General features: G+C 45.5%; 1 protein-coding gene across 1 annotated transcript in view; it reads right to left on the reverse strand.

The window, feature by feature from the left end:
* The window catches only part of LOC147672941 (small ribosomal subunit protein mS25-like), a 47942-nt gene that overhangs the window by 16002 nt on the left and 11798 nt on the right, over positions 1 to 20142 (reverse strand). The window contains exon 3 of the mRNA XM_086947897.1: positions 8886 to 8973. Coding sequence (XP_086804023.1) covers positions 8886 to 8973 — 88 coding nt within the window. The remainder of the gene's footprint in view (positions 1 to 8885; positions 8974 to 20142) is intronic.

The following is a 20142-nucleotide window of genomic DNA, read 5'->3' on the forward strand; positions in this document are numbered from 1 at the left end:
ATCAACAGTTCATTAGGTCAGAGGACATTTCATTAACCATTATGCAAAACATCTCTTTAAAGCAAAAATAACCCTTGCCTAAGGTAAATGAGCCTTTCATTGAGGCAGAATAAACATTTCTTAAACCCAGAATAATGTTTACCTAAGCAGGGATCTTCTAGGCTGGAATAAAACCTTTCATCAGGCAACACCTCTCATTTAGGGCTAATAACTCCTTATATACCTAGAGGTCTTTGGGAACCATTGCATTAGGCAGGGGTATGCATGGCATATGACCCAGGAACCTTTTCATTATGTAAGTTCACCATCTCCTGTGGTAGCAAAAAGCATTCGGGTAACCCGGCCTTCAGCAGAAGTAGCATGTCATAAAAGTGGGGCAGACCATTTCGCTAAGCAGGTCTACCTCATACATCAGGCTCAGAGAAGAACATCTCATTAGGCCTCACATTAGGCTAATAAAACATTTCTACTAATTAGGGAGAACATTTCATCAACAACAAATATCCCAGGCATCATGGTAAGATTACACATTGGCCCCAGTATGGGTAGGTTATTTCATTAATGGACCCCTAGCCAGGGGTTAACCTAGTGCCCAACTGTCCCTAATGGGCTTTCATAGTGTTAATTAACCCTGGCCCAGTTCCAGTACTTGTGGGGAGCCAGGAGGGCTCAGCAAAAGATTTTCCCACGAGGAGGGGCGGTACCGGGACCTCCTTATGGTTCCCGCCCTCCCTCCTTATGTTTACCTTCTCTCTTCGGCCTATTTACGGCCCTTGCGGAGGTTCTGCAGCCGGGGAGGGCTTCGGCCCTCAAGCATGCCTCATGGCGGCCCAGCGCGGTGCAGAGGGGCCTGATGCAGGCACCGGCGCTGGGGCCGAGGCTGATCCTCGATGTGGGGCGAAGCGGAGGGGGCTCCTGAACTCCACACCCCCTCCGTGATGCGTGTTGGGCCCGGCAGGGCTTTCCCCAATTACTGGCAGATGTGCATCAAAGCAGCCGATCGCTGCTCGGCTCCGGCGGACCCATCCTGAAATAAGGAAGGCGGGGGCGCGGCTAGAGACGCGGTGCCCCTGTCACGTGATGGCGGGCCTGTTCCGGCCTTCTTGCAACGCGGCGGCCTAACTCCGCTTCCAGAGGCCGCCGCGGAGATCTCGTCAGTCGGGCTGGTGGGGGCGGCGGTGAACACCGCGCTGGCTCCGCGGACTCCGGCGTTCTGACAGGAATTTTCACGGCGGCCTCCCCAAGGCTCCGGGGGGCGCCTTTCGGACTTCCCACACTTGGGCCCTGCGCAGCCCACATCAAGATGGCGGCGGCCCTTTCCTGGCACCGAGGGCCGCCGGGGGCAAACTCCAGCTCTCCTCAGGGCAGCCTCGGCTGCGGCGGTGAGTGGGGCAGCAGCGCTTGGGTGGACACAGCGCTCAACAGATTTAGCGCTTCAGGGGTCACAGCGCTCTACGGTAGAAGCGCTTCAGCAGATCCTCAAAGGACAGCGCTTAGCAGAGTTAGCGCTTGGAGCCACATGTACAGCTCTTCTTCAGAACAGTCTTCAGGCAGTCCAGCGCCTGGGGGAGAAATACAGCACTTGCAAGGGTGCCGCAGTGCTGGGGAGACCAGCGCTTGGGAGACATGTATAGCGCTCCTTAGGGGCAAGTACCTCACAGCAGGTGAGCGCTTCTCCAGGGCAACAGTTTACAGCGCTTTACAAGCAGCTTGACAGGACAGGCAGTCTCTGATTCAGCGCTTCATCCATTGTGGATTTAAAGTAAAGGCAGCTCACAGGACAAGCCACACAGCAGTGGCAGGTTAGCACAGGAACCCCAGGTGGCGTCAGGAGGGGCACAGGGAGCGTCACAGCGCCAATACCTGGGTAGTTCCTCAAAAAGTCCTGTGGGGATTTAGTTTTCTTCTTGGCGTGATGTTTCTTGCGCCCTTAGTTTAGTTGCTTGGTTTCTTGTTCCTTGATTTAGTTGCTTGGTTTCTTGTTCCTTGAAGGGGGGATAAATTGGTGGCTGGTGTTCCAAGTTCTTCTCAGCCAATCCCTTCAAGTGGTCCCTGGGGGTTCCCTTCCGCGGGGTTAGGTCAGTGGGGGGGGGGGGGGGGGGGGGGGGGAACAGGATACCTCAACACTTGTAAAGCAGCACACTAGGCCCTGTCATTCCAGCATCATAAGACCCTGCCCTGACCCCACTGCCTATCCTCCTGCGTAGGTACTTCCCCAGGTCTTCCCTCAGTCCCTCTCCTCAGGAAAGTTTCCCTCCCTTTCCTTATATACTGCCAGTTGACAGTTGGTAGTGGCAGTTGGTGTCACCTCACCTCTCCCAGAAGGTTCCAGAGGCTTCCAGGAGGTTCCACCATTCTACCTGTGGACAGGCTGGCAGGCTAAGATGGATACATTGCCTGAGGGTTCCAGCCAGCCCCTGGCTACTAGAATGCGCCCACTAAACCACGCTGCTGCAGCAGTGGTCTGTGGCAGCCATATTAGGGGTATAAGGCACCTGCATTTTAACACTAGATTTACACTACACAGGCCCTTCTCCACTACACAAGGCCTACACACTGTTGTTTCAATAGGGGCATTCTAAATTAACAGGGGATAAAAAGCGAAAAATTTTGGGGAAAGGGCCAAGTCTCACACTGGTTAACTAATACATTACTGCCTGCTGTAAAAGGTGCGAGCTAGAGTAAATTAAAAAAAAGAAATCATGAACAACACTGACTGTGTTCTCTGTCGCTGACCTCGCAGGGCCTGATAAAGCCATTTATTCCTGAGAACACTTCACAGATCATACCATGGCCAAATCTGCAAATACATGGCTGGTTGTCGAGGGAGTTGAGTTTCAACGGGGTATACCCTGAAAACTGCCTGACCTGAGAGTAAGTACGTTAAGTATGGGTCAGTGTTTAGATATTATCACAAATGCACACAAAACTTAGAAGGCCACAAAATTCAAAAGTTCACCACAATGCTATATCACATTTCATATTTAATAAACAAAAAATTCTAGAGAATCAACAGGACAATTTTATCATTTCAAAAGAATGAATCAAGGAATTCACACAGTTCAATTTAAGAAATGCCAAAGTGCATAGGTAACTCTTGTAAGTAAAAGTTATCTATCTCATATTAAAATTCAAAGGTGCTCTCAGTGAAGAAGAAGAAAGAGGTGTTTAGGGTAGGATGGGGGTGATGAGGTAAGTCTGGGACTGGGTAAAGGTGGTGCGACAATAACACAATCACAAAATGGTTCGAAAAGAGACCTTTACAGTCCAATACGATCCATAGTTCCCTATGTCTCTTCACATATAGGCTGGATTTCTCAATATATTTGGATCCTATACTGTGAGATAATAGTGTAGTCGATTTACGTTTCGACTCCGCTGGTTTATAGGGCTATTTGCGCCTCATTCGGGAGTCTTCATCAGGACAAAATGACAATGGAGCACTTAACGAGCGGCCTCAAAATGACCGTCTGTGTTGAACTTTAAACTAGTTCCTCCATTGCTTGATTGATTGAGGTAGGGTCTGGGTCAAACCGGGTATCAATCTCCTTGTTATTCCGCATGTAAAATAGTCAGGCCTGATGATGGATCTGTACACAGCCACCATCACTGCTTGGGTCTGACCCAAGCAGTGATGGTGGCTGTGTTTGCTGTTGCAATTGTTTATTGAATACATGCTAGCGTGCTGTATCGCAACTTGACAAGAAGTGAGTACCGTGTGTGTGCACCTCAGCCTAACAAGTTTGTATGTCAGCTCTTGGTGACCACCCGGCACTGTATCTGTGTAGAGCACTCAGGAACTTTAATCCCGGTGCACCCCATCCGCTCTCAGCGCTGAGAGCAACACACTGTGTGAGACTCCAGGGAGGGGTGCAAGTAACCGGCAGTTTCCCGGTCAGAAGTACTGCAGCATACATCTTTTTCCAGGTAGTTAGTCCTGCCACACAACTCGAGTCACCACTCTAGCTAGTCAGGCATGTTAACTGCCTCATATTCTCTGGGGTGTATTTATTCAGGATTGTGCTACCTAGTCTTAATATTACCTTTACACGGATTTCATCAGACTGGTTTCATCCTGACATCATCAGGCACTTCTTATCCTTGGAATGGGAGCCTTTCTCCAAGGTGGCATGCTACCTCAAACAAAGACTGAGGCCACCCCTAGGCAAGGTGGTACGCAATAAACCTGGGGGGGGAATTCCCTAAGCCCTCTACTGACAGTAAGGTCGCAGCAGCACCACCATGGTGACATTTATGGGCAGACTGATCAAGGACACCAGGAGGGATACTGATAGGTCTTGGCGATTAAGCTAATAAAACTCTAGGATATCACAGACCCAGAGAGCAACATCAGGCAGTTGAAAAAAGATGCCAAGTGGACTGGGAATGCTAATAACCCAGACATTCTCTGAGAGTGGGCCCAGAGAGCAATCTGTTGGGCAAAGCAAACTGTGCCCTGCTTACCAAGCGTAGACGCTGGTTGCTCTTGCGACTCAACCCTGAATTGGCATCTTCTGCAGCTGATACGGAGGAAAAAGTAAACAGTCATGTAGATGCCTTTGTTAAGAAGCTTGCAAAGTTTGTACTGATCGTCACAGCTTTAGACAAAGCCCAGTGCTCCCTCAAAAATGTTTTTAGTTCCCAGGTTTTTGGTAGAGCCGAACGTGGCAGGGGCCACTCGTACGATGGCCTCCTCTCTAGGAGCCTAGAGGGAGCCAAAGTCCCAAGCTTGCATATCAAAATGGCTACTCCCCATTGTTCCTCTAAAATTCATTTAGTTCTATAGGTTGAAATGTGTCAAACTAGCATTTTGTTCTCTATATTCACCGTTTCAAGCAGCAACTCTTAATTTGGAGAAATGGCACAACTATTCAACTCCGAGCATGTAATAACCAAATGCAAACAAGGTGCCCCAACACAGTCTGGAGCAATGGGGCTGGCTGTGTCCCAGTTACTGGCTGAGAGCATCTCAGTGACAAACATCTAGGAAGGGGCATGCATGGTGGTGAATGCTCATTTACGATCCCATCTGTGCGGTATCTGACTACACTATGTAGAAATCTTTCCATTACCCGCAGCAGTAAACACAGTTTCCATGGTAGTCAGATACTGTTCTTGGAAGATTTAGTGCTGGTGGTTTTGCTTCAAAACCTAGCTACTCTGCAGTACTGTGCTGGAAGCTGATTTTTTTTTTGAGTCAATGCCTGTTTCCAGCACTCCCTAGCTTGGGCTTTTCGTTGTTATGCGGGACACATGTTGGTGCACATTACAGTGCCAGTCACACATCACATGCCAAGAACTATTGGCAAATGGCAGGTCTTTCCATAAACATATTGAGCCATAAAACTTTCTAAGCTAGGAATGTGCATTTATTTGACAGCTTCTCAATTTTAAAAAGCACTGCACCAATGGTACATCCAACAGTACAGAAGAACTTAATGCTGGAGCATTAACAGAAGAACTTTAATCATTGACTAAGTCTCACAATCATCAATTCACTAGCACTAAGTAATTAGTAAAGGAACACTCTGTAAATAGCTACATCTATTGGATTTGTCAAAGCTTGGTTGGTATGGTCTGGTATACTACGTCCAACCGGGCAAACTATGTAGTGCTATTGGTGAAGCCGGTTCTTTTTGCCTTCAAACACAGGGGCCTGTTAACGCATGGTCTTCCGCCACACCAAACACTCCTGATCTCAGTTTCCATTTGGATACGGAGGTTGGCAATTGTTATATTTTCTGAAGTTTGCAAAATGGTACTGAATGAATGTGCATACACGAGTTCACTACTGAACTAATTTTTGGTTTTGTGCGCAGCTTGAACAATATCAATCATCATTTTGTTTATGAACAGCTGTTAAAAGGCAGAGATTACTTCAGCACGCTGCATCATCAAAGTTAATTGTGCAGCACATACACTATAATTTTAATGTTTAAAGGGCATTTCCAACCTGCCAAGATTGTCCTCCCACCCTACCACCACCCCCACCCCCCCCGGCTCCCAAACTCAAGCACAGTCGCTTGATCCCATTGGCTTATGGGATGAGTAGAGTTAAATATTCAACTAGAATCTGATAATCAAATCTTAGCAATTCATAAAGGATTCCCGTCTTACGGCTACCTTAAACACAGGAAAGAGCAGGAAGAAGCATGTGCTGGGAAAGTCCTCTGTTGGGAGAAAACATCCCTCATTTGTACATTATTCACATTAATATTCAATGTTTTTGCAAACCTGTATGGACAACCCTGACTTAGACACACAGGTAATGATCCCATCTATTATTATTATGTATACACACTAATGTTCGTGAAGGGGCAGCCACAAATTTTTGTGATGGGGCACAACAGTAATAGCTGCACATGAACCCCTTAGGTGCCAGTGTCGGCCAATGGCTGACACAAGCACTCCCTACCCAGTGTGTCTGTTGGCACTGGCTAACGCTGGGGAGAGCTTTAAAGGATCCTCCAGTGCTTGCACCGGTGGATTCCATAAAAAAAGTTCTTTAAATATATATATATATATTTTTCTTTAAAGGGCTGGGGTAAAGCGGAATTGGTATTACTTCAGCAACCAAACACCCCATCCATCAGGGACATCACTATTCCCCACTGGAGCACTGTGGAGAAGAAGGTGAGTATTCTCTGCCGCGTCCAGTGAAGATTTTGCCCCGAAGACTGCCTCCCTAGTTTTGAGGGAGTCATCATGAAAAGGGGAGAGTCTCTCCCTTTCCAGCAATGCCATTCTACAAACATTTACTGCTCATGGATCCCGGATGAACAGCGGTCCACACACAGGACCCACTAAACCCCAGGGATGCGATTGGGCTCCCTGGGGAAGAGAAAAGGTGTTTTTTAAAATAAATAGTTACATTGACAGGGGGGTCTCATTTCGTCCAATGTTGACCATTGGCTTTATGGTTCGTCCCTCCTATTGCCCAAACCTTGTTTACTGTATTCTTCCACGAACTTGCTTTCTTTAAACAGGCCATCACATTTTGTTCTAATCTAGTCACATTTACTGTGCATTCAAAGACAGAGGTCAAATTTTAAGCTGTCTTGTCTTAGTACCAATTAAAAATGTGTTGTCTGTAAAGACAGTGCACTACCCCACCATGCATACTCGACTCTATGCCCTTCCACTCTATGCTACACCACTTCAATCTACCCCATTTTGCTACAATCTACCCCAAACTAGTCCACTCTGATCTACCTCACCCCACTCCAATCTACCTCAATTCAATCGACCCCACTATTTCCCAAACTACCCGCTGCACTCCAATCTACCCCACTCCAATTGACCTCACTCCACCCCAATCAACCAAAATCTACCCCACCCCAATCTACTGCACTACACTTAAATCTATACCTATCTGCTCCATTCTACCCCACACCAATGTACCCCAATCAACCCAACTCTACTAAAAACTACCCCAGTCCAATTTGCCCCACTCCATTCCAAACTCCACTGCAGTTGGCAAAATTATCTTCACTCTAATCTACCCCACTCCACTCCACTCCACACTCCACTCCACCCCAATCTACCTCACCAGTCTACTCCACTCCAATCCATCCAATCTACCCCACTCCGCTCCAACCTCCCACACTCTTACAATCTACCCTGCTCCACCACTGTCTATCAGTCTAATCCACTCCAAACAACCCCACTCTAATCCACCCAATCTACCCGACTTCACTCCCATCTACCCCTATCTACTCCACTCAAATCCTCCCCAATCTACCCCACCCCACTCCAAACTACCTCACTCCAACCATACCACTCCAACTTCCCCCACTCCATTGCAATCTACCCCACTCTTCCTCAATCTATCTCACTGCATTCCAATCTTGACTCCACTCCAATCTATCCAACTCATACTCCATTCCTATCTACCCTGTTCCACTCTACCCCACTCAAATCTACCCACTTCAAACCAGCACAAATTCAAAGATCTACAAATAACTACTACGCCTAACCTTCACATCTTGTGCCCATTTCAGAAGTACATAGGTTTCCTTGATATCAATTTTTCAGTCTACATATTTGACAATATGAACTGGTATATACTTTGAACACAATGAAAAACCATTGCATGGTGCAGCTCGGTTGTTGGCTCCAGGTACCTAGGGTTTTGGAGACCTACAAACCCTATATATCCCCACAACAAGAAAGGTCCAGCAGACGTAATGGTATATTACTTTTGTAAATTGGCCATCGAGACAAAAAGTTACAGATGAACTTTGTCACAAAGGGCCTACCCATTTTTCTACTCATTTTCAATATTTCTTAATTTCAACAGTTAGTTTCCTTGTGAAAACCTTGAGGGATCTACACATATGACCCCCTTGTGGAAATCAGCACCTTTTTATACTTTTCAGAAATATATAGCTTTCTTGAATCACTCACTGTTTTCACACCAGTTTCCACAACAAACTGAAAGCGCAAAAAAATAGAAACAAATGGGTTCCCTCTTTGAGAATCCCAAAATTGTGGTAAAAAAAGAATATATTTTTGATTCAACTGTGCACTTTCCTGAAAACCGGGAAGATGACATCAAACCTTTCATTGAAGCCATTTTTAAGGGGAAAAAACAAATTTTTGCAAATCGCTTTTCAACATTTTTCCTCACAAAACATCAAAATGTAGCTATGTTTTGCCTATTTTCTGGGTCCACTCCAAGGGAATCCACAAACCCTGGGTTAGAACCTCCAGGATGTTGTTATAAAAGTAAACAAATTTGTTGTGGATACCTTATGTGGACAAAAAGTTATGAAGGCCTAAGGGGGGGAGCAAGCCCCAGCAGTTAAAGGGTAAATGTTCATTAACATTGCTTTTAAATAGTAGTAACACTGGAGATCATCAGAACGTTTTGTTTTTTTCCTTACTCGCTTTTCCCCAGAATCTTCTTCACATGTTCAACAATCTCTTTGTTGTTTTTCTCATCCACATCAACTAATACTTGCTCTCCTGTATCTGAGAAAACAAAAACAAGTCGAATTAATGAAAAATAGTTTTCAGAAGGTTTTAAAAGAAATGAAAATACTCCATTATACCTTTACTTTCAAAAGGGCAGAACGCTTTATTACCTTAACAATAAACTGTCTTCAGTGATCAATGAAAGCACTTAATTTCTGCAAGTAAGTCACTTTGTCTATCATTAACAAGTACTTTAAGAAATGACTAAAGCCCTAGTAATGACTGCTGACCTGAGAAAACTGCCTGAAGATGCAATACATATGCAGAATGTCAATACAACTACATACAATTCATTAACATTTGAAGCACCCACATGTATGGAAATGTGCATTGAAATGGAAACTGAAACGAGAAGGTGGCCATCTTCACTATTTCAAGACACGCACAATGCATCTTTTTTGGTTTCAAATACTCTTGAAAACAGTCATGCCAATAGTTCCTTTTTCCAAAATCAATTTGAGAACCAAATAAAAGCCCAAGATGATATATTCTAAGCAATATAGCTGGGATATAAGTGTTTGTCTGAAAAACTATGCCTTTTGAAACACAGAAAGATAGCATTGTGATGGCCCACTAAAGTAAATGCAATGGAATTAGAAGCTCTTTGTTCTTAGCCAAAAATGCAAAAAAAAAAAAAAAGGTACTTCTTGGGAATGCTTTAAATCTAAAGAGCAACAGAACCATCAAGAACAGGTTGAGATTGTTATTAGGCATTCACCCTTTGTAGCCTTTACAGTCAAAAAGGAACAACGTGCAAGATAAAATGCAATGATTAGGTTTATGACAATTCCTTGTAATGCAACATCAGCTGTGCATATAGACCTTTACAAGTTCTCAATCGGTGGGTATTAAAAATGTTAATGGGGTTATCTAACCCAGGTTATAGAGGAACTTTGCGCGCAAGACACATGGAACTCCTGAATCGGGGAAAAGGCCTTTAACCCTTTGGATGCGTCGGACGGCCCCTGGCCGTCTAACGTCACAGTGGGCGTGTGCGTCAGACGGCCGGGAGCGGTCATATCTGCGCACGCGTAAAATTTTGCCGCATCGCGGGGGAATTCCACCCAGATACAAAGGGTTAACGAAGCAATTAACTAAACAACCAAATTTCTCTCGCATTCAACAAAGGAGAACTCTCTAAAACAAAGTCATCATGCTTGGACGGCGATAAAGTCATATGACACAATGAAGCCATGGGAGAATTTATCAGCTCACTTTTCAACAGCCTTAAAACATCAATTTATGAAACTCCACTTTGGTATGTGGGAAACAAAGGATCTCATCCTTTCCTGGGGAGATCAAAACCAACAATGTCGATTATGTTGCAACAAACAAGCATCTCTACAACACGTTCTCAGTGCATGCCCAAAGCTCTTAAAGGACAGAAAAACATTATAAAAAGAATTATTTATAAGCATGAACATTCGAAAATAGAGAAAAGCAGTAACCACTTGGTTAGGCGGGACCTCAATCTCCTTTGTTTGCAGGGGGGTAAAATTCTTAAATTGGTATTTAAAAGTATTAGGTCAAATTCCAGTGGAAATTCTAAAATGACTGATGAATTAATGGAAATTTTAGGAAATATTTTATAGATAAGGAGCAGTATTTTCTTACTAAGATTTGTTTAAAAAAATAGAGTTACAGTTTTACATTATGTTTTTTTATGACTGATTGTTAAGGTCAAAGCACTACACGTACAACAGAAATTGAACTAGAATTCACCAAATGTATAATAAGGATTTTTTGGCTTTAACTATTGATCAATGATTTTCATCTGGAAGTTTTTATGTTTGCATAATATGTTGTTTTGGTGTAATGGTTTTAAAGGACTGACCACATGAATACATTTCATTACCCCTATGCAACCAAATGTATTGTAGAGTGAGGGCGGTAAAGTGAGGGCGGTAGAGTAAGAGTGGTAAAGTGAGGGCGGTAGAGTGGTAAAGTGAGGGCGGTAGAGTGGTAAAGTGAGGGCGGTAGAGTAAGAGTGGTAAAGTGAGGGCGGTAGAGTAAGAGTGGTAGAGTGGTAAAGTGAGGGCGGTAGAGTAAGAGTGGTAGAGTGGTAAAGGGAGGGCGGTAGAGAGGGCGGTAGAGAGGGCGGTAGAGTGAGGGCGGTAGAGTGAGGGCGGTAGAGTGAGGGCGGTAGAGTGAGGGCGGTAGAGTGAGGGAGGTAGAGAGGTAGAGTGAGGGCGGTAAAGGGAGGGCGGTAGAGAGGGCGGTAGAGTGAGGGCGGTAAAGGGAGGGCGGTAAAGGGAGGGCGGTAGAGAGGGCGGTAGAGAGGGCGGTAGAGAGGGCGGTAGAGAGGGCGGTAGAGAGGGCGGTAGAGAGGGCGGTAGAGAGGGCGGTAGAGTGAGGGCGGTAGAGTGAGGGCGGTAGAGTGGTAGAGCGAGCGGTAGAGTGAGGGCAGTAGACTGAGGGCTGTAGAGTGAGGACGGTAGGGCGGTAGAGTGAGGGCAGTAGAGTGAGGGCAGTAGAGCGGTAGAGTGAGGGCGGTAGAGTGAGGGCGGTAGAGTGGTAGAGTGAGTGAAGGCGGTAGAGTGAGGGTGGTAGTGTGAGGTCGGTAGAGTGGTAGAGTGAGGGTGGTAGTGTGAGGTCGGTAGAGTGGTAGAGTGAGGTTGGTAGTGTGAGGTCGGTAGAGTGAGGGCGGTAGAGTGGTAGAGTGAGGGTGGTAGAGTGGTAGAGTGAGGGTGGTAGAGAGAGTGGTAAAGTGAGGGCAGTAGAGTGGTAGAGTGAGGACAGTAGAGTGGTAGAGTGAGGGCAGTAGAGTGGTAGAGTGAGGGCGGTAGAGTGAGGGCGGTAGAGTGAGGGCGGTAGAGTGAGGGCGGTAGAGAGGGCGGTAGAGAGGGCGGTAGAGAGGGCGGTAGAGTGAGGGCGGTAGTGAGGGCGGTAGAGTGAGGGCGGTAGAGTGAGGGCGGTAGAGTGAGGGCGGTAGAGTGAGGGCGGTAGAGTGAGGGCGGTAGAGTGAGGGCGGTAGAGTGAGGGCGGTAGAGTGAGGGCAGTAGGCTGAGGGCAGTGGGCTGTAGAGTGAGGACGGTAGAGTGAGGACGGTAGAGTGAGGGCGGTAGAGTGAGGGCGGTAGAGTGAGGGCGGTAGAGTGAGGGCAGTAGAGCGGTAGAGTGAGGGCGGTAGAGTGAGGGCGGTAGAGTGGTAGAGTTGTAGAGTGAGTGAAGGCGGTAGAGTGAGGGTGGTAGTGTGAGGTCGGTAGAGTGGTAGAGGGAGGGCAGTAGAGTGAGGGCGGTAGAGTGAGGGCGGTAAAGCAGTAGAGTGAGGGCGGTAGAGCGGTAGAGTGAGGGCAGTAGAGTGGTAGAGTGAGGGCGGTAGTGGTAGAGTGAGGGCAGTAGAGTAAGGGCGGTAGAGTGAGGGTGGTAGAGTAGAAGAGTGAGGGTGGTAGATTGAGGGCAGTAGTCAGGGCGAGACACCTTCCCCATAAAGTATGAAGACTCCAACAAAGCATATTGTCTTCATGGCGGAAGGCCTATAGTAGAAGACACCGACAATCTTGCAACGAAAGACAGCAACACAAACGCGGTGGCATCAATCACTGTACAGTTACTGCCACATCATTTACCAAACCAATTGTGCATTCAGCGTTATCAAGGCAGTACGTGCAATATTGTGACGAAAATAGCTCTCAGGCAGGGCACCTCGCTTGTATGAAGAGGGACTTTTACTAATTAATCATTCTGCATTTATTCCTTTAAACACCTGTCTAAACCACTCTAGGAGTGCAAGACTCTTAAACTCTAACATTGCAGGCAAGTTAAACTAGGAGTTTGCAGCAGCTCTTACTTTTTATAAAGCATTGCTATGTTTTAAATTTGAGTGTTCCGATTTTCAAGAAGTTCAGTGACCCAGTGCACAGCCTGATTTAACGTCTCCCAATTATTTTCTGTTTTATGGCCATAAATGCATTTGTCTGGTAAATGCAGATTCTAATCAGCCTCTAAAAATACCTAAATTCAAATATGAGGGAGGAATGGTTTCACATATTTCTGACACGTAGCTTGCCAAGTACTGAATACAAAAGTGTGCAGCAAATAAAGAAGGAATGGGCAGTACAAACAGTTTCCTGCTCGGTCACCTAACACTGTTAAGAAGACTCGGTTTTCCAACAAGTGAACATAGCCAGTTAGAAGCAAGCCACAAGACCATGCTCTTCATTCAGTTAAGAATGCGTAACCCATGAAAATACACTGTGGCGGGTTCTCACCCATGGTGAAGTGCAAAGTTTTTCTCGAGGCCGTGGAAGAGTGGTTTTAGCCTTAAACCATGCAATAAATGACCCCAGTAACACGACGTGCAGAGGGCACTGATAAACAAAACAAGAGGATGGGGGGCGTGTGGGAATTAGGTTAACAAGCTCTCTGCATTGCTGTGGCGGGGGAGCGCATTCCTTTGAAGTCTGTTGGGGGATGGGCCGACACCAAAAGGGTTTCAATTCACATGGAACGCTTTCAGTTCCGGGGCACGCTTTCAGTTCAGAAGTGACAGTGTTGATCTGGGAGGTCAAAACAGAGATTTGCACGCTTTTAAGGCATAAATTTGACTATGTATAGGAGCATAGCAAATTAGCGGAGCAGAGAGAGCGAGCTTGCTCATACCCAGTGGATTTAGGAATCCGTTCAAAAAAAAAAAAAAAAACAACTGTTAGAGAGCAGAAATGAGTGGGGCTAGGCTGCAGCCTCAACAAGATCTCGGCATTGCTGTGGCGGGGTAGCATATTCCTTTGAAGTCTGATGGGGGGGTGGGGAGGGAGCGGCTTGGGAGTGGCTGCCTTTGAAGTCTGATGCCGACGCTCAGACAAATGGTGTATGGTGTGCGATGTGGCTGGTGATGTGCACGCGCCTGGCTCACATGAACTGCACCTAATCCGCAGTTGGGTAGACTTTTGAAAGCCTCTTACTATAATCTCGCCGAACAATGCTTACGCATTGGTTCAGCGAGACGTAAAAAGTGTTAATGATCTGTAACATATCTTAATACCTTTGCATCATCCAACATTACTATAGCAAAGAAGTGGTCAATTTATATAAATGTTACAAGAACTATTTAATCTCATAAATGCAAAACATTAAAAGATGTTAAATCTATCTAGAAACTAAGAAGAAGCTTGGGGCACTTTCACACCAGGCTCATAATGCACCTGAGAGAATGAATGGAGCGAAAAAGCAATTTTGATTTCCTCTCAGCAGTTTATACGCAGTAAAAAAAATCAAGGTTCTTCTAATCATTACTGATCACAGCTTCAGTGATAAGAATTTGACTGCAGTGGAACTGTCACAGATGCAAGTCTCTTGGATTCCCAAATTTTATGTGCAACTATTTAGAAGTCTTATAAATGTAACGAAAATGTTAGATGTGGATCTAGTTTGTGAAACAGATAGAGACAAATCCCAAAAACCTTTTGTCTCAGTCTCACAAAGCTTTACATTGCAGCTTCCCAAATGACCTTGCTAATTTATTTGTCCCTTGCGTTCTATTCAGAAACTTAAGATCTGCCAAGCAAATTCCACAGACAATACTGTCAAGAAGATCAAATAAACCAGGAACAATTTCTATTCATATGCTGTGCTCTTTAATTTGGAACAAAACGGGAAACCTTCGCTCACAACACAGGGTTAACCACACAGCAGGCCCGGACTGGCCGTTGCGGGCACTGGGCAATCCCCCGGTGGGCCGCATGGTTGGGGGCCGGTTTTTGCCCCCTGGGGGCCGTTTTTGTTACAGGGCCGTTATGCTGCAAAAACGGCCCTGTAACAAAAAGGGCCAAAACACAGAGCACGGTCGCACCTCCTCCTCCTCCCAGAGGGAGGGGGGTGGGGGGGACGGGGGGTATGAGGAGGCCGGCCGAGCTCTTTGCCAGGGCCGGTTCTTGGTCCCAGTCCGGCCCTGCCACACAGTGCTTTTACCATGCATGGTAAAATAAGTAAAGCTAAGTATATGTGCATGCGTGATATGATATAATATATATATATATATATATATATACACACATATATATATATATATATATATATATATATATACACACACACACACACACACATACACACACATACACACACAAAGAAGACATCTTGAAGGACACATATTACATATGACAATATTTCAGTTTGAAATCAAAATCAGGTAACACCATCTTGCTTTCCCCATTTTGGCATCTCGCATTGGGAGTCCCGAGAACTTCAGCAGTAAGACGTTCTTGGTTGTTAATCCCCCTCTGAATCAGTGTCACTATCTTCAGGATCCGAGAGAGGATCACAAAGGTCACCCCTACAAGTGTTCCACGCACCCCATAGTTTTTCCCATTTTTTGGGACACTTTCTGGCACGATATACCGCCCTCTCGGTCACCATGGCCGCATCCATATCTGCACTCCATTGCACTAGGGTCGGTACTTCAGCAGCCCCCCACTTCTGCGCTTTATTCCTTTTTGCCACCATTATGCCTAAGGTCGCCCAACACTGTCCCATACATGCAAGATCGTTCGGCTCCCACATGTTCAGAAGGCAACGTCTAGGTTCTGGTACTAGTGACACCCCACCAACCTGGGAGATTGTCCTCATGACCGGTGCCCAGTAGTTAATGAGCACAGGACAGTCCCACACTGTATGAAAAAAGGTCCCTTCCTCTCCACAACCTCTCAGACAATAGGGATGTGTAATTTTACCCATCGCATGTAGGGCGCGCCTGGTGTAGTAGGAGCGTGTAGAATGCGCAGTTGTACAAGGCGGAGCCGTGAGGGGATTCCCACCTCCCGTGGAGATGCCAGCGCCTCCTGTCAATCTGAGTCATCTATGTCTGTTAGATCATCCACCCACTTCCCCCGCAGTGTTTTCATAGGATCTGGGAGGTTATTCACCAGTTTACGATAAGTGTATGAGGTGGCCCGCTTTGGCATGTAATCTGTCAGCAGCCTATCCTCGATTGGGGAAGCCTCCGGAAGCTCGGCACCGGCCGGTAAGGCCTGCATCAGGGCGTGTCTTATTTGCGTGTACCTAAACAATTCAGTAGAGGCTAGTTCATATTGACGTTGCAAGTTGTCAAAGGGAATCACCTCCCCCTTCTGCCACATATCCCCAACAGTGGAGATGCCAATCGGTCAAACCCTTTACTGCATCTGAGGCTACCCAACTTTTTCAAGTCCCATAGTGGGGCATGCTGGTTTATTACTCCCTGCCAGCCTAATCTGGCTGGCGCTGTATGCCATAATTCTAAAGTGTGTCGCAGTGGGCCAAACTTTGTCTGCATTCATTTTTTGTCATAAAGGGGAGCCAGCATGCCCTGCATTCCCAATTGTGCCCTATCTGCCTTTAATGCCGGGTCCGTCTGTAGGAAGTGTATCCATTGATTCACCACTTTCAATTGAGCGGCCCAGTAGTAAAGTTGGACATCTGGAAGTGCTATCCCACCATCGTACCAGCTACGCACCAGTTTGACTTGCGCAATACGCGCGGGCTTATTGCCCCATAGGAGATTGGATACATGAGCGGCAATGGCTTTGAAATAGGCGGGTGTCACCATATATGGGGTATTTTCCAAAATGTAGAGAAATCGGGGAAGGGACATTATTTTAAGGAGGGCTGCTTTTCCCAGAAGGGTCAGGGGCAGAGTTTCCCAGTGAGTGGCAAGTGTATTTTAAGGATTTAGGGCTAGCTAAGGGTATTGGATGGTAAGGGTATTTTTATTGGTTAGGGGTCGATAAGGTTAATTTTACGGTTATAGGGTGGGTAATGGTATTGGATTGTAAGGGTGTTTTTAGGGTGGTGAAGGTATTTCTGGGTTTAGGGTAGGTGGAATAGGGTGGTAAGGGCATTTTTTAGGGGTTTGGGTAAGGGTATTGGGTGGTAAGGGCACTTTTAGGTTTAAAGGTGGGTAAGGGTATGGGTATTTTCGGGTTTACCGTGCGAATGGGGTAGAGGATATTTTAGGGTGGGTAAGGACATAGGGTGGCAGGGTAGTAAATAAAGGGGGGCTTTAGAAGGGCTCCAATGATGAAAAAATAATTAATGGGGTGTTTGAGGGGGGTCTCCTTCCAAAAACAAAAAATATACTATATGTATATTTCACTTTCATTATTTATACTTACCAGCGTGGTAAAGGCAGACATGTGGTACATGCCTGCGTTGTAACATTCTATACCGGAACAAACTACCATTATAACTTTGACACAACATGAAAATGATTTTCCGAAACTCAGGAGGTCTGTAAATTCTCACCTGTTCAACTTGGCTTATGGTAAGAGTAGCCCGAATACCACTTTGAAAAAACATCAGTCAGAGGTTGCTTGTCCTGCTGCCCAAAGATGAAACCTGCATTTACCATTCCAGGTTACTTCAGGACTTTTTGGTGGCTCTACAAATCTTTCACAATGTAATTAAGCTTACATAGATGATCATTCTGCCCAGGAGACACCACATTTCAAGTGGTTGTATTGACTGGAATCTTCAACAGCCAGGACTGTTAACCCACTTTCCTTTTATATGAATATTAATGATATTTCGAATTCTTGCGGTCAACCGTCAAGGTTGATTACTTTCAGTACGAATGTGGTTCTAATCACTATAAAATTTAGAAGGTCTTTTAGTGACCACAGTGATAGAAATACATTGAGCCTACATTACTAAAATATGCTATCCATCTGTGGTAAAGTGTTGCATCACCTGGAAGGCTTAGTTAGAGAAGCAGCCTGCCTAGAACACCGTACCCAGCTACAGTGTCAGACCACCATCCAAGACCAGCCTTCTTGTTGCAGTTTATATTTTTACAATAGTTTCAGTGATGTGATTGACAACAACTACTCAGCATTATTTGTATGATCCTTATAGGGATGTCATCACTACTTCTGCATAAGGTGCCTCCCTCCATCAGATAAGCAAACTGAGGTGGCATGGTGGACATAAAATTATGGTTTGGGATGTGGCCTGAACAACTGCCAGTGGCTGAGATTAATTCAATCATTCCATCCATCACATTGTTGTTTTTGCATTTGATGGCCTAAATGCTGTGTATGCCCAAACATGGGTACGCGGTTCACTGTGCCACTGGAACCAAGGTAATCCGACTAAAGAGCCCTAATCAGGGCAAAAACCAGTCATAGGTTGCTTATATTCGGGTTAAGGATGGGCCTGCCTTAGCAGGTCAGGCTGGACTGTTCCCATGAGGAGTAGGGTCAAGGCTGATATGCATGTGGCTGGATCCAAACTGAGGCGGCATGGTGGGCTAAAGACGATGAATTGGGATGCAGCCTGAGCAATTGCCAGTGACTGAGATTAATTTAAGCATTGCATCCATAACCTTGTTGTTTTTCCGTTTCTTACTTGAAGGCACAAAATCCAGAAAGTTCTCTCTCTGCACGCTTAGCTGTTATCATCTTGGATCCATCAGCATACAACAGTAGCACATCCCAATTCATTAGTTTTCAAGGGTTTAATTGTGCATTTAGCACGTGTTCAATTAAAAAGTTCTAGCAGTTTACAGCAAATTAAAGCAGATCCATCATCATACCATGTTTCAAAAGCTACAAAGTTCCATTAACACTTCCCATGCTCGTGACTGAACCGTTCCGTCACGAGCCTCGGGTGGGCTGTGCTGGTGACGGAACGGTTCAGTCACAGGCACAGCTCACCCGCGGGCTGTGACGGAGCGGTTCCGTCATCAGCGCAGGACCGCCGCGCGGCCCCGCCTCCCCCTTAGCGCTGTGGCTGAACAGCCGCCGCAGCGAAGGGGTTAAAGTAAAAGACAGAACGTTGTGGTTTTCCGATCAGGGCATTTGTGATAACGGCATGAAAAGCAAAACACAGTGTCTTGGTAAAGTGCTATTTTGTGCATTGATAAACAAGCTTGGCATGGCCAATAGGTCTCGCTTTTGGGACCTTATAAGTATTTAGTTATGCTGCACAATATCCTTGATGCAATAACATCAACTGTTGCATTGCTAAACAATTATAAGGTCCCAAAGGCGAGACCTATTGGCTATGCCAATGCTTGTTTTTTTTCTTGTTGTAGTGGGAGTTACAGTATACCGTGAGAGTCAGTGGGGCACACAACTCCTGTTTGCTGCGAAGCGTAAACAGAAACATGTGACACAGGCGAAATAGTCAAAACCAGATCACAGTGAAGCAACAGAGGCCAAGATAGCATAGGTTCAGTATTTGCAATCTTGAGGCTGACAGCCCCACTGACACTCCAGTTTGTTCAAAAGCAAACTGCAATAATATGCTTGCCTTTAAACCAGTGCTCTATTTTTATGAGGGCTCCAAACATTTAATACCGTTTAAATTATTACTGTATTTGAGGTTATACCATCTCAGAATTAATTTCAGCAATCTTATTCATATCTGCGTTGAGGTTCCTGGATAAGGGTTTGTAAGAAGATCTCCAAAAGGTTTCTCTCCAACAGAAAAAATATTGAGGAAAGAACCTCATAAAAACAATCCAGGCTGTAGGACATGCATTCTATGAATAAAAAGTAGGCGTGGTGCTGGTCAACCACAGTCATACACAAAAGCATCTCAGTTTGCACATGCACATCGCATATTTTATATTTTGCTCATGGAGAAACCTTTTTGTAAATCGCAGCACCAGTCCACATCCAATAGGCGATGCTGGATCTGTTGTCATGACCCAGTGCATAAGTGACCTTTGGTGTTTGCAGATCCTATTTAATGTGCTCAGATTTACCGGGTTGACTAGGGAATAATTTAGTCCTTTGTGTTCTCATTAACACGTCTGTGTTTAGTTTGCAGCATGACGAATTGTGATAATTATTAAAGTAACGCCGCATTAAATTCGATTGGTAAAATGCACACAGATATGTCTTGATGCTATTATTTATTTCGATGTCAATAGAATTACATTACACTGGAAAGGAGTCCTCATTATACGACATAGCGGGCACTCACAATAAGGTTGTAAAAGAGGAGTAACTATTCAGTCCATCATACTTCGTGAGCAATTAAGTGACTGCTATCTAGAAATGCACTCACAGTAGTTCTTCATCAGGTAAGTGGTAACACATTTCAAAAAATACAAAATGTGGGTGAATAACGGATATTTGTGCACATACGGCCAGTCCGTGAAGTTTAGTTATTTATACACGAGTGGTTCACATTTCTGTTTTAAGGGTGCAGAGTGAAGCCTTTTTGGTATATGTTGGTGACATTT

The sequence above is a fragment of the Lissotriton vulgaris genome, assembly GCF_964263255.1.
Source record: "Lissotriton vulgaris chromosome 9 unlocalized genomic scaffold, aLisVul1.2 SUPER_9_unloc_2, whole genome shotgun sequence".
Classification (NCBI taxonomy): Eukaryota; Metazoa; Chordata; class Amphibia; order Caudata; family Salamandridae; genus Lissotriton; species Lissotriton vulgaris.